General features: G+C 39.2%; 1 protein-coding gene across 3 annotated transcripts in view; it reads right to left on the bottom strand.

The window, feature by feature from the left end:
• Positions 1–15,830, bottom strand: part of BMPER (BMP binding endothelial regulator) — a 243,831-nt gene that overhangs the window by 177,346 nt on the left and 50,655 nt on the right. For all 3 annotated transcript variants that reach the window (XM_009203122.2, XM_009203124.2, XM_009203123.3), the window contains exons 4-5: positions 4,559–4,641; positions 1,014–1,104 (exon numbers count right to left, since the gene is read on the bottom strand). In XM_009203122.2, coding sequence (XP_009201386.1) covers positions 1,014–1,104; positions 4,559–4,641 — 174 coding nt within the window. The remainder of the gene's footprint in view (positions 1–1,013; positions 1,105–4,558; positions 4,642–15,830) is intronic.

Raw genomic sequence — 15,830 nt, 5'->3', positions numbered from 1 at the left:
AGTGTGAAAAAGGAGCTGAATAAAGACAGCCAGGGGAGCTGAGGAGGGTTAGACATAAGTGGAAGCTGGCTATTCTTGTCATTCAAGGGTGAGAAAAGGTTGAACTCTGAAAGGGACCATGCCTTTCAGACCGCATGGAGGAAAGCGACAGGTGTCTGAGAATGGAGCAGGAGCTCATCTCTGCAGAGTGTCCAGTGGTGCCTTAGCCACTTCACAGGAAGTTTCCAAGAACAGAAGGCCCTTTGGAGATTAACCTCAAAAGCAGAGCAGTAGTCGTATTACCACTCTGGAGGAAAAGCACTCAGAAAAAACAACAACAACAACAACAACAAAATGCAGAACACCTGTCGGAGACTTTCGGCCAGTGGCTTAAGAGATCAGGAAAAATCTCTCACCTCAAAATCCCCAGGCTTGTATGTAAGCGCAGGAAAAGATGCAGGAGGCCTTTGTAATCCTGTTCAGAAAAGTAAAAGGAAACGTTCCAGCCACTGCAAAGGAAAGATCCTTTTGCTGTCAGCTAGAAAGCAGGTCCCTCTAAAAAAGACAGAGGGTTCACCTTGTTGAACCACACAGAAAACTGAGACCAGCAAAACCCTAAGCTAAATTCACTTAGGGACACAGCTCTCAGTTTTCAGAAAACATCTGGTCACCTCATCACCACGGCGAGCTCTGGCCAGGATTTTGCAATATGAAGCAGTAAAAAGACATTTCTGGAAGCCAGAGAAAGCCACAGCCTTTTCTTCCAAAATAAGCATTACCTGTGGCTCTGTGGAGTGGAAAGCAGACCTCGGAGCCTGGAGAACCCGCATGCCAGGACCTCCAGCACATTGCATTCATGCTGGGCACACCAAGGAGGCCAAGCGGATATTTCTATGCAAAGGAGCTCGCTCTCTAAACCCATTAGGTACACAGATGTAAAGGGAAGAAAATTTCCAACAAGAGGGGTTGGGAGATTCATGCATTCCTGAGGGAACACACAGAGATTTCCAGCCTCCCCTTCCTAAGAACGTTACCTGGACATGTGGGGCAGCACATTCCCAGATGCTCCAAAGGGTTTTTACAGTGAACAACACAGCGCACCTCAGACTCTGTGACAACGCCCTCCTGAAACACAGAACACCACAAGCAAAGTCAGCCTGGAATTCCCACGGAGTTACTACTTTTGGAAAGTGACCTAAGTAGAAGAAGTGTCCAAGCACAAAAACCGCAAAGCTTGGTGGGTGTCAGGGCAAGAGGTATGAGACACCAATGAGGTGAGATCCAGGCTCACCCCAATCAATGCTCTAGAACTCAGTGCAAATCTGTCGCCTCTTATTTTCCCTGTCTTTGCTTTCTCTTTGGCCCTAATTTCTTGCTTCTTTTTAAATCTAGTTTTTAAGACCTTCTTGCTGTCAGTAAGTACCCAACAGAATCTAGCTGCTCATTCACAGTTGTTTTAGGTTTTCCACACTCCTATACTTTCTGTCATTGTTATTCATGTCAAGCCATTAATGGTGAGGCACAGAGTATAAGCATCTTAACCCAGACTAGCACCTGGAGAACCTAAATCCTTACCAACCTTCTAGAAATAACTAGACCAGCTCTGCAATCTTAGAAATGTCACTCTGCCTCACACAGAGCCTGGGTCTCAGTTTTCCTCAAGCATCAAAGGAAGGGATTAGACAAAACTATTTTTAAGTTCATATTATATATGTCAAAATAGAGACTTTAGGACTTAGTAATAAATCAAGTGAGTCTCAAATTGATATTGGGACTCTAATATCACCTTAATGTCAATTGAAACATTTTTAGAATTAATTTTCAGAGTTGGCCTTCGAAGGGCTTTCTCCAGATTCTCTACCTATTTTGTAAATGGATTTGTGTTTTATTTTTGGTTTGGTTTTTGTTGTTGTCTGTGATGGGAGGGGTGGCACAGGCTGAAAATAAACATAACAAACTGACAACTAGGTCATTTTCTTCATTGTGTCTGCTACCACATCATCTCAACCCAACAAGAAGGGCTACATCCTAAATGTTTTCACATCATGTCAGGCCTGAGGTTTCCACTCACTGGAGAATTTGTTATGGCTTAAATCACATGGGAAAGAAAAAAAACAACTAAGGTACCAGCAATATATAACATCACAAAAAGATCCATGCTTTAGTTATGTAACTGAAGCAGTGCAAAAAGCTATGCATGGTCCCAAATCAATTTTCCTTCAGTATCTGCAATCCAGATGGAGGATTTAGGTTAGTTCCCAGCATGAATTTCCTGTCCATGATCTTCAAATTTTCCTCTTCCCATAAGAAATTAAAAGCAGGAAAATAAAGGTAAATTTCTCACCATCAGAGCTCCCTTGGTAGGAAGATATAAGAAATAGGTAGAATTCAATTCAAATGAATCTAGGCCAGATCGTTAGACTTCCTGTCATCTGTCTGAGACCTTGTTGTACCCAGTCCATGCAGGCGCTCTACCAGAAGCATTTTTAATAACAGTTTGGCTTTCTGCTTACAACTACCCCTGAAGAGAGTACTATTTCTGTTTTATAGGTGGTTAAAGTGAGGTACAGCAAGGTTAAGCAGCAAGTTATGTGAGTGTCAGAATCCATATTTCACCTATTGCCCTACACTGTATCCTCTGTTGCTGATTTTGTGCCCTGAGAAAAGAAGAGCATGCAAAGAGAGGTTGCCATTGTGTCATTCTGCAGAGAAGCAAGAAGACTTCCCTGACAGGTGCCAGTAAATGGCAATTTCCTGCATTCCAAGATAAGGTCTCATACCTAAAGAAGGAAGCAAGTCAGTAGAGGGAAGGTCCCAGCTGAGCAAAGGAGCAGCCTTTGGTAGGTCCCTTCACCGCAGCTTGCTTTTCTGCATATTGAATAAATATTATCCTAGCTAGCAGGGCACAAACAAGGTTTTAGAAAGGAGGAAAAATGAAAGGCAAAGTTCCTCTTGGGTAGGTAACATCCACTTTTTGTGCCCCATCTTACAGGTCAGCATCTCCTGACTTCCAAGGCTGCTGGACTTTAAGATCTCTTTCAACAGTAATTAGAGATTCCTGCATCACTCTTTCTGGGCCCTACTGACCAGAGATGCTAGGCAATTGGAGTTTCAGGGTTAACAATGGATAATGGCTTAATGTGTTATTCAGTCAACAAAATAGTTCCTCCCATATAATAGCTTCCACTTAATTTAAACAAAGTTTTCACCCAAAGGCAGCAAAATTCACCCATGGCTGGTCCATGCAACTTGAGGATCTTCAAAACCTCTGACTGTCACATATGAATACTATGCTAGACTCCAGAGGATATGTGCTTGTCTTGTTTAGCATTGTAACCATGGCTTTGGTTTTCTGAGTGCTCTATCAAAGAGTGGAAATTTTGCTGGTCAAGAGTCAGGGCATGGGTAAAGTGGTATAAATTTTGGAACATATGTGGGATTTTGGTGTTATGGAAACTTATTGCTCTCATCCCTTTGCAGTATGACACTGATTGGACCTGTAATCTGGAGCAAAAATCCAGCAAATATTTGTTGATTTAATAACTTATTATTTATATTTGTTTACCTACTGCTTATTTTAACAAGTAACAGATTTCCTACATAAATAAGCTGAATATTTAACTAAATAAATAGCTGAAGTTCTTATGAATGAACACACCTATCGTGGCATATAATAGGAGTGTAACTACATAAAATTTAGATTTCAGTAAACTAAATGTCACTATGCTTAAGATAAGAGCAAGGAGAAACATCCATTATTATATTAACCTTTCAATCTCCTTTAAATGCAAAAGCATATCCTTGGACAACGAAATGGGGTTAGGGATAAAATGATTTAACAGCACCTTCTGTACAAAGAAGCACTTTTTAGTTTTGTCAAAATTAGATGAGCATAATTTTTAACAGAGTACGTACAAAGAGATTTTGTGTGCTTGTTTTTTTTAAAGGAGGAGTTTGAAAATTTAGGCTTTTCATTTCTGCTTTAGTTTATCTTGCTGTGTTTAACACCTGACGGGCTTAAAGCCATGTGGAATCACTGCTCTTTTCAGAGTTCAATAAGGATCAGCCACAGTGGACTCCCTAGTTGCTGAATTGGTGGTTTTTTAATTTGTCAGGTTGAACTCATCAAGTTACGGTATACTAATTGCTTCAATGTAATAGTTTACAGATTGGATCCAGTTCAAAATCTTTCTAAATCAAAGAAGGGAAACATACATCCTTTAACAAAACCCCCTTTCTGCTAAGAGGAATTCATGTTTTGCTCAAAGATGACTTCACAGGAAGACATGAATTTTCCCCAAGGACATGTGCATCTTCCTGGAGTTTTTCCAGGCACAATTGAACAATGGTGGACAATTCCACTGTGTTTCTGGAAGCAAGTTCTACACAATATCTATGCTGCACCTGTCTCGTTATGATGAATGTCACAGTAAGTACACACAAGAATAAAGTTGCTTTTTCATTGGTTTTTCATTTTTGTTTGGCCTTTTTAGGGTTTTGTTCTGTGCTGTGTGAAGGGGTGACTAAAGAGGACTCTATGGATTCCTTTTTACTAAAGAGAGAAATAGTTGAACTTTACCTGGCACTGGCGTAGAACACAAGGCTCAGCCGGGTTCTGCCATTTGAAGGAGCTGTTATAGGTATTTCCTTCATAGGTGCAACCTAGACAGGAGACACAGAAGCAGGAAGAAAGGCCAAGAATGGATATGGGTTTCCTTTACTGTTTGGAGCAAAATAAGTTGTGTTCTCTAAGCCCAAATTAGCGATCACAGGAACCACCATGCTCTTTGGCTACTTTTTCCCAAAACACAACTAAGCCTTCTAAGTATCCACTTGACATTCACTTACATTAATTCATTGACTACTGAAAAGATTAACGTCCTGGATTATATCATTAAGTGCAAAGCCATAGATTGATGAACTCTCATGGCCAAAATGTATAACCTTATGACTTGACTTATGCCTAATGATGTATGAGGAGTAACAGAACTAAAAACACCACTATGAAAAGGGATCTTACATGAGATTAACTTAACTCAAGATCAAGAGTGAAGCTTAAAATATGATAGAAAATAAAAGCAGAAAATTAAAATACAGGAATTGAACGCAAAATTCTATACCCATCCAAGATTGTTGATGAGCTACTGTCTTCACCAGATAAAACGTTCAACTCTTACCTCCATTTCTAAGAACTATAATTTCATATTTATTTTTTATATTACTTTTAGGTAGTAAATTAGATTAAGCAAATCTGAAACTACCCAAGTATGGATTATCACATGTTTATTCATTGGCAAAAAGAGAAGTCAAAGGCCAGAGATCCTCAAAAGAACAAATAAGCCAGTTAGCTTGAGTCTCTATGGAAAAGGGCCAAAGAAACAATAGTGTGGAAATCACAGCCTAGGTCTTGAATCATTTTGTACAAATACCCCTCCACACTGTGGGTTACACAATCTAGGAAGATGCACCTGGCAATGCCTATAGTCACTGTATCCTTAGAAGCCCATTAGGCAAAGAGATTTACTAATACATAGTCTGGATTGCTTAATACAAAAAGTACAGAAGCAGGAACACACACATGTGATAATGCAGAAATAAAAGGGCCTGGCTCTCTGTTTCAATGACTGATTTCTGGCAAGCTAATCAACCTCAATTCACATCACGTTTATCTTGTCCAAGACGCAGAGAAGAGACTCACTCCTTCCATGAGAACTTTTAGACAATGCTGTGGTTAAAAAAAAAAATGCCTCTTAATACATTCAAGCAGAATAACAAAGGACTTAGAAAAAACTCAATAGATGTTTTCATAAACTTGGAACTATGATCTGAATTCCCAAAGAATTATGAATGATTGAAAAGGGCTCATTAATACTCTGCCTTCTAGTTCCTACAAATCAAATTACTAAAGTACACAGCTGATTGGAAACACATTAGGGAAATGCTTTCACTATATATTTTTTAATTTCCTTTGCATGAAGTGTTACAGAGATAAAATGTTCAACCACAGGAACCCCTAGCACACTACAAATACTTAGGCCAAACCGAGAATGAATACAGTAAATTTTCAACAATGAAAACCAATATAAAACAATTTGGTCTAGCATAAATCTTACTGAACAAACGCACTTACAAGAGACGTGCCATGTGCATGTCTGATCCACTAACACAGACTCATTCAGATAATAAATAACTTGCTCCGAGAGATGGAGGCGGGGAAATCAGAGAACCAAAGCCAATTCATGTTAAGTCCAAGTAAATATGAAACGCCTGCCAAGTCTGCCAGTGGAGTTTCCAAATATGTTATATATTTTCATCATCTGAATTAAAAAACTGAAAGAAAGGGTAACTTTTTGCTGCTAATAGTGCAGGCAAAGATCTTGCCTTTTTTGTTTTAGAGGAGGAAGTGTACTATAAAATCCATGTGGGCCAGGGTTAAGAGACTGTTCCCAAACAATGCCAGGTCATGTGCAAAGGGCTCCCAGGAGGAGCACCAGGCCGTCTGAATTATTCCACTCTTTATGGGATAAAAGGTATTGGAATAAATGGTCCACAGTGCAAGGAAACCAACAGTGTTTTCTGCTTCAAATAACTGTCAGTGGGAAGCCTTGTTCCTCCACCATATTTTACCACATAAAGAAATATTGGACAATAATACTGGAAAATCGGACGAAGGTCACTTTGTGAAGTGCTCCATTGCTTAACCAACCTTGTTTACATGTCATTCTATCACATCTGAGTCCATATAACAGATCTTCTCAAATGATGGATGAATCTGAGTGACTGAATAGACTCCAAAACATCTCTGAAAATCTCTTTGGTAAATGTAATCCACACCTTTTCCTTCTTCACCTACCCTCACTACCATCAACTACTTATGGAGACTTCAGTACATCAAGCATTAGAGTAGATTTCATATGTAAGGACTCTCAGAAAAAAAAGATAATTAAAGAAAGGACATTCTCATTGCTCTTTGGGTTTATGTTCTAAGATAAACATGTTATTTTAATTCATGAAAGTAGCTTGAGCTAAATGAAGACTCAGTTACACATACAATCAAAGAAAACATTATATGTACTCCAAAAATAAATGACTTCTTATTTTCTGTTAGATAAATTTCTTTACAATTAATTCTATTTGCCACCAACTTTATGCTACTAATAGGGTAAACAGACAGTATCTTGCCCTATTTTTATTTAAATTACAGAGAGATGGAATATACTATCTCTTATTGGCCATGGTAGAAAGAGATGCAGACAAAATTTTCCATCATACATCCAGGCATTGCTTCTCAAACTCCCTCTAGTGAGAGACCAGATTTGTTTTTGTTTTTGTTTGTTTGCTTTTTGGTTTTTGTTTTGAGACAGAGTTTTGCTCTTCTCTCCCAGGCTAGAGTGCAATGGCATGATCTCGGCTCACTGTAACCTCCGCCTCTCAGGTTCAAGTGATTCTCCGGCCTCAGCCTCCTGAGTAGCTGGGATTACAGGTGCCTGCCACCACGCCCGGCTAATTTTTGTATTTTTAGTAGAGACGGGGTTTCCCCATATTGGCCAGGCTGGTCTCGAACTCCTGACCTCAAGTGATCCACCCGCCTCTGCTTCCCAAAGTGCTGGTAGTGAGCCACCGCACCCTACCTTTGTTTTTGTTTTTTAATCCAGTGTGGACTGATACTTTGATAAAATATAATAAAAGTGATCTACCAGAAAAAAACTGAATTTCAAAGAGACAAAATATAAGCCTAACTCATATTATTACATGTAATAGGTACAGAATACACTACCAAATTATATTAAACATCCCTGTTTACTGTCCATTTCTGTACTCATCTTATTGTAGACCAGCACCATGGACCACATTCTGGGACACATTCTGGGTTTAATTGCATTGAGAGGTATATTATGGGAGCAGGAGGAACAACTCAATGAAATAATATAAATATATTCAAGTGTTGATGTTTAGAATAGAAGCAAACTTACAGATATTATAGTTTATCTCCTTCTTTTTACAGATGAGAAAATTTGCACAAAAAGGCTAAAGGGCTTACTCCAAATTAGAAGAAATTAGATTTGAAACTAACACTAGAATCCAGGTGCCGTGTGAAAATTACATTTTTACAACCAGGTCTAAATTGCTAGTATTATTTTAGCATTTTCCAATTCAGCATAATAACCTTTGCTTTGAGGATTTCATGGCCCAGGAATAAAACCAGCATTTGTCCATATAAAATTAAATCATAGCAGATCTAGTAATTAAATATAAGAGTAAGTGACTGGAATAATTAGATGACTGGTCAGGTAAATATGCAGCAACCAGTAAAGTAGCTTTTTTTTTCTTTAAATATTTAAAAGAAACTCCCTACAAGGGATTTATAAACATTCATGAGTTTTCTTCTAGTGACAAAAAGCATCTGAGATTTTATAAGCTTCAATAAAACCATCAGTACTGCAGCAGGAGGTGTGGTAATTTTCTGATAAAATCACTACGATATCTTTAAACCAGCAGTTCTCAAGTGAGAGCGACTTTGCCTTTCACCCTAACCCCTACCCAGGGGACTTTGGGCAACAGTAGGAGACATCTCGGGTTATCACAGCTGGAAGATATGGAGTGCTATAGGTATCTAATGGGTAGAGGCCAGGGATGATGCTAAACATCCGACAATGCGCACCAAGGATTAACCAGCTCAAAATTTCGATTGTGCCAAGGATGAAAAACCCTGATTTAAACCATCACTCAAAGCTCAATGGTTGTTCCTTACATCTAAAATAATACAACAATGAGCCTAAATCAGCTACGCTTTTCTTTTGTATATATTTTGGCTTTCTTTTCAGGGTGGGAAAGAACTCCAGAGTATTTGTCCTAACATTCCTATTCTTGTGGAGAAGCTTGGCGTAGTCAACTAGTCAACTGAGAAAACGGGGCAACGAAAACAGGAAGAGCACAAATTAATTGAATCCACAGTTAAGCAATAAAACTCATTTTTCCTATTAGTTGTGACCTTTTTCAGTGGCCACATTATCCCCAGGGAGAAAGAATACCACACATTTTCATCATTCTGTTGTTAAAATAGCTGTTAAAAATCATCGGGACCATAAAAAAATGGCATTGGCCTTCTAATGAGCCTTAGCTGTGCCTAGTTTCTCCCATTTAGTCTTAATCCTCTCATTTTTCACATTAAAATCAGTCAAATGGCAAAGAACTGGATCTTACCATTATGAATAACTTACGCCCTGCTACCCAAAGCCTTCACAACATGCCCCCAACCTACCTTTCCAGTTCTTTCCCTTCATCCCTAGAACTCCATGTCATTGCCTGGGGTTACCTTCACAGTGAATTCGCAAGCTTCTGAATAATGCACGTTCAAGTTCCTCAGCTAAGGCTATCTGGCTTCCGACCCAACCATCCCTCTGCTAAAACTTTACTCTTTTGTGCTATAGCTGCCTTCTAAGGGCCCAAGAAAAAGACACTCAGTCGTTATTGTCTGGAGCCTCTTTGTGGAGGGCTGACTGGGCTTTCCTTCTTCAATGCCCTCCCACACCTTCTAGATGCTCTCTCCCAGTTACTTCTCCAGCCTCTCTACTCCAGCCTCAGCTTAGCTGCTGGTTATTTCTCGCCTGCCTGGACTATTGCAACAGGCTCACTGACTGTTTCTTCTGCTTGTGGTAGGGACCTTTCTTAAGCCATTCTCCTACACAGCTGTCACTGTGTGCTCTTTCTGGCCTGCTCATATCATTCACAATGACCAATGGTGCACAGCTTGGCTGAGGTATAAACCAGGCACACCCACCCCTAGCCCTTTTATTCTAGACAAATTGGATCAATGTTTCCAAAGGTAGGAAGTGGAAGAGGAATCTAACATGTAGCCAGGATTGAAAACCATGGACCTTTACTAAACATCAAAGAGATCCCAGGCCTGGCCTCAACTCACCTCTTCATCCTCTCTTCTGCTGCTCCCAAACTTGTACCCCCTCCATTGCAGAGAAGCTCTACTTAGAATTCTCCAAAACATGGCCAGAAGATCTCAACCTAAGATTTTGCACATGCTGGTCCCTTATTGAAAAGCCTGGATCTCATCCATTTTCTCCACCTCCATTGTCCCACAAGGAAACCTAGGTCATCCAAGCTTTCCTTCCTTGCCTAATTCATCCTTTTTCAAGACTCAGCTTAAGATCATAGTCTCTGGGAAGCCTTCCATGAAACTTCCCCACTCAGGGTATGCTCCTGTGTTCTTTCTCCAGGCACAATGTGAATTCCAAGTCCCTTTGTTTATGGGAAGGACTTGAAAAATGTTTAATTTCATTGGTAATAAATAGTAGGCACCAACATACAGCTATTCCTACAAACCACAGAAATAGAACATGGAAAAGGTGACATTCACTGGACCTCCTGTTTTCTCTTGGGTATGTGGGCCCATTCAACTCCTCTTCCAGAAACAGGAAAGCTTTCTTGGAGCTATTCAGATAAGTTAACTTTCAGTAGAGTGCCTTTTCCTTTCAAAAACCTACTTTGGTTGCCCAACTACTGGTTTATTCTTGACTCTTTTCTTAATAAGCACACAAACAGTCATATTTATTTAAATTAAACCAAACTGGGAGTCTTTGAAGTCATTTCATGCCACATGGCACAAGGAAACAGAGCAGACAGGTCTGCCATGCTTTGCTGCTTCCAGGCCACCTGATAGGGCACCCCTGCTCCCCTGGACTTGGTCAATAAGCCCCAAATTACCCCAGCCCAATACAATTTTTTTTAATGAACCACTTTTCAGACACTGTTCTCCAGAAACATATGGAAGTATAATCAAAAGGGATAAACATAAAATCTGACTATCCATTCTGGGGCTTAAACAGTGTCCTTAAGACTTCATTTAAAACAGGCTTTTATTACTCTTCGAGGCTGTACCTACCATGAATCCTGGAGGCAATTGAGCTTATTTTTGGCTAATGGGAATTTTATAGCCAAACCATTTCCTCAGTCTCAAGAGAAAGAATCAGGCCCATGAACTGAGTTCTTAAATAGTAGTGTGTGCTCCCTCACCACAAACATTTTTTTCATTGCTTTTTTAGTTTCGCTTCCAATTAGGAATTCAATATGTGATTGAAATGAAATAATTGGCAATCGAAAAAAAAGATAGAAAGCTATTTCACTTAATTTTTGATGATTTAATGAATAAACCCCAAATACGCAGAAATTTCAGATAAGTACAGTGAATCACTTGCAAATTCAACTCACTTCACCAGTATAAAGGAAGAAAAAAAAACTTCCACATGACTTGCTTGGATTTCTAATATTTGTGTTTACTGGAGACTGTAAAGTGATGAAATTGTGGCTCAGTCACATAACTTTATAGTATCATAATAGATACAGTATCTGCCATTGACCGTAAGGTAATACAATACATTCTATGAACCACAAATAAATTGGGATTCTAGTCAATAAAATATACTTTTGAATTTTTAATGTAATTAATACAATAAAGGGAATATGCAATGCATTAAGGGAGAAAAATCCTTGCCGCAACTTTTTATACATCACCCACCATTCTTGTGTTTGCTCTCTTCTCAGCATAAACACTTCTAAAGATGGGAGTGCCTATTGCTTAGGGCTGAATCCCATTGAAAAAACCATCCCGCCCTCAGCACCCCACTGTCAAGCAGTCAGCCCTCATTGCCTCTCAACAGGAAAAGAAGGAAGAACTAAGTTGAGCTCATGCTGAACAAAAATGGAGAAAGAAGGAAAATAGTATTACACCAGGAGAGACAGTCCTGTGAGATTATAAGGCAGGAAAACGTCACTGAAGGCCGCTTCCAAAGATGAGGTACCAAAAACAATTTGAAAAATATTATACAAATAATCTTCCAACAGGAAAAGGGGAAAAAAAAAGAAAGAAAATTTAAATAATTGCATAATTATTATAGGTGAGGCATTGAACTTGGAGTTTTCACATAAAGGACTTAATTTCACTCTCATAAAAGCACTTGTATTAGTCTGTTCTCACTCTGCTAATAAAGACATACACGAGACTGGGTAAAGTGTAAAGAAAAGAAGTTTAATGGACTCACAGTTCCATAGGGCTGGGGAGGCCTCACAACTAGGGTGGAAGATGAAGGAAGAGCAAAAGGACTTCTCACATGGTGGCAGGAGAGACAGCATGTCCAGAGGAACTCCCCTTTATAAAACCAGCATATCTTGTGAGACTTATTCACTACCATGAAGAACAGTATGAGGGAAATTGCCCCCATGATTCAATTATCTCCACCTGGCCCCACCCTTGATACATGGGGATTATCACATTTCAAAGTGAGATTTGGGTGGGGACACAGAGACAAACCATACTAGCACTATAGAACAGATAATAAGGACCTCGTAGTGCAAAGGGAGCACATCTAACTCCACAACAGATAACATTTTACCCCCGATATTTGGAAATAAGGGAACCAAGCTTCAGAAAAGCACAATTACTTTGGGAACAAATGGCCACTCTTCTGCCTTCCTCTAAAGGCCATGTTCCATTCACTATTTGGGTTGTGCTAGACACAAAGGAGGAGTTCAGAAAGTGGTAGCTTCAGTAGTAAAAGTGTTGTCCCTGGGGAAGATGGCATGCTTCCTATCAATGATACTTTAAAAGGATGTTCCAGTGGTGGTAGAAAGCCAGTATTGAAGGTTAAATGCAGATTTTGCGGCTGGAGTGGTAAGAGCTGATTTTGAGGACTTAGTTTGAACTCTGTTCTAAATGTATTTACATTTGGCTACCAACTATGCTAAGCCTTGGGCCTTTCAACATTAGAAAGCAACAAATAATGAGGGCTCAAAGCATCAACTTCAAACATCTAACGGTGAATTCATACATTTTTCATAATAGGAACATGTTTTGCAATGGGATTCAGCCCTGAGCAACAGGCACTCCCATATTTAGAAGTGTTTATGCTAAGAAGACAGCAAATGCAAGAATGTTGGGTGATGTAAAAAAAAGTTGCAGCAAGGACTTTTCTCCCTTAATGCATTTCATAATAGGAACATGTTTCTAGTTTGGGGTGCATAGTAGCAGCCTAAGAAACTAAGATTTCTTTAAAGACAACAAACAGCCAACAACCTCATAAGAAAAATTACAGTGGCTATAGACAAAAAGTCAAGAATGGAACCCTCAGTTTCCTCAAAGTAATTTCAAAGACATCCGTGACAGTGTAAAGAATAAATGCGTTATCTACAACACACATATGAAACACCATCTGTGTCACTAATGCATTATCCTGCATGATTTTTATACTTTGGAAAGCATATTACTTAATGTAAACTCTCTGGCTGATTAAATAGGGTGTTCAGGGTTCATCAGGAAAAGTTGTCAAAAATACTCCACCATCACTCTTTATCTTTTATTTTTAATTCTGAAATACAGATTCATAGAAAAGTGCAAACAAATATGCAGGGAGGTTCTATGCACCCTTTGCCCAACCTCCTCCAGTGTTAACATCTTGTATAACTACAGGACAGCAGCAAAACAAGGAAATTGACAATTGTGCAATCCACAAAGCTTATTCAGATTTTTCCCAGTTTTACACGCACTCATTTGTGTCTGTCTGGGTGTGGGTTTCTGTGCAGTTTTATTACGTGTATATTCTTGTAACCACGTACATACAGAATTGTTTTATCACAACAAGACTCCCTCAAGCTATTCGTTTATAACAACACTCAGTCTGCTTCTTGCCTCTGTCTCTAACCCCTGGCAACCACTAGTTAGCTCTCCATTTCTATAATTTTGTTATTCAAGAATATTAAAGGAATCATCTAGTATGTAGCCTTTTGAGGTTGACTCTTTTCTCTCCGAATAATTCTTCTGAGCTCCATCCAACTTGTTGCATGTATCAATTGTTTGTTCCTTTGTATCCATACCATTCCTTGGTATGGATATACCACAGCTAGTTTAACCACTCACCCATTGAAGGGCATCTGGGTTGTTTCCAGTTTTTTACCTCTTACAAATAATGCTGTGATGAACATTTGTTCGTTGTTTCACTGGCATAAATACTCAAGAGTGCAATTACTGGGTCATGTGGTCAGCGTATGTCTAGTTCTTTAAGAAACTGTCATACTGACTTCCAGGGTGGCCGAACAATCATTTGACATTTTCACCAGCAGTGTATGAGAGATTTTCCACATCTTCACTAGCATTTGGTGTTATCACTCTACAACTGACCCTTGACCAACCTTCTTGAAGTCAAAAATTCAATATAACTTTTGATTCCCCAAAAATGTAACTACTAAGAGACTACTGCTGACCAGAAGCCTTACCAATAACATAGTTGATTAATATGTATTTTGTATGTTATGTGTATTATACACTGTATTCTTACAATAAAGTAAGCTAGAGAAAAGAAAATGTTATTGAGAAAGTCATAAGGAAGAGAAAACATATTTACTATTCATTAAGTACAAGTGGATAATCATACATGTCTTCATCCTCATCACATTAACGTAGGTGGAGGAAGGCGAGGGGTTGTTCTTGCTGTCTCAGGGTTGGCAGAGGTGGAAAAAGTGGAGGAGGTGGAGGAGGTGGAAGGAGAGACAGGAGAGGCAGGGACACTTGGGTGTAACTTTTATTGAAAAAGATCTGTGTGTGAGTGGACTCACAGAGTTCAAACCCATGTTGTCCAAGGGTTTGATGTTTATATTTTTAGCAATATTGATAAGTGAGTTAATATTTTATATGTAGCTTTAACTGCATTTTCCTGATAGCTAATGATGTTAAACATCTTTTTATGCACTTCATTGCCACCTGTATATACTCTGATGAAATGTCTCTTCATATCTTTTGCCCATTTCTAATTAGATTTTTTGTTGTCCTCACAAAGCTTCCATAGAACAAATGGTTGCTATATTGATGAGATAAATCTATCAGTTTTTCGTTTTTATGAACAGTGCTTTTGGTGTCAAGTCTGAAAACTCCGCCTAGCTCTAAGTCGCAAATATTCTCCTACATATGTTTTCTACGAGTTTTACAGTTTTCCATTTCACATTTAAGTTTGTGATTAATTTTGATCTAGTCATATGATGTATAAAGTTTAGGTGAGGTGTTTGTTTTTTGTGTGTTTTTTTGTTTGTTTTGTTTGTTTATGAACAGCTCACTGCTCCAGCGCCATGGGTTTAGAAAGCTAGCCTTCTTCCATCAGATCGCTTTGGCATTTTGTTAAAAATCAGGTGGATATATTTCTGTCTCAGTCCGGGTTCTTCATTCGATTCCACTGATCTGTGTGTCCATCCCTCTGTCCATTCCATGTCGTCTTTATTACTGTAGCTGTACTACACACGTTGAAATTGGGTAGACTGATTCCTCTCACTGTATTCTTGTGTTTCAAGGTTGTTTCAGTTATTCTAGGTCCTTTGCCTTTTCATGCAAATTTTAGAATAAGCTTGTCTATGTCTACAAAATACCCCTGCTAGGTGCTTTTTAGACCATTTTAAAAATTGCTTATATGGAAATATCAGGCTTGATCTATGCCTCATTGAGAAGCCTCGTTAACTGTGGAATGAAGCCTGCTTATGTTTGCCAAGTACACTTTTGGGAAGCGTTTTTCCACGAGTAGTCCAAGGACTAAGGGCATTCCTAGGGGGCCTGTGAAAACACACGTTCCTGTACCCATCTTTTTCTTCTTATCTACCACCTCTTTCACCTGGGCTGTTTGCTGGAGAGTCGGAGCTGAGACTCATTTGTTTGGGATGATTTTAGAACCATGCAGCCAGCAGAAGAGACACCTGATTCAACAGTGCAACACTGTACAGAGTCTTCTGGAAGTCTGTGTGGCTGCCTCTGATTTCATGCCATGACATCAGAGGGGTTCTTTGTTACATTTGAACCATGGGTA

This window comes from Papio anubis, chromosome 4 (genome assembly GCF_008728515.1).
Source record: "Papio anubis isolate 15944 chromosome 4, Panubis1.0, whole genome shotgun sequence".
Lineage (NCBI taxonomy): Eukaryota > Metazoa > Chordata > Mammalia > Primates > Cercopithecidae > Papio > Papio anubis.
Note: the sequence above shows the minus strand (reverse complement) of the source record. Positions and strands in the feature narration are given on the sequence as shown.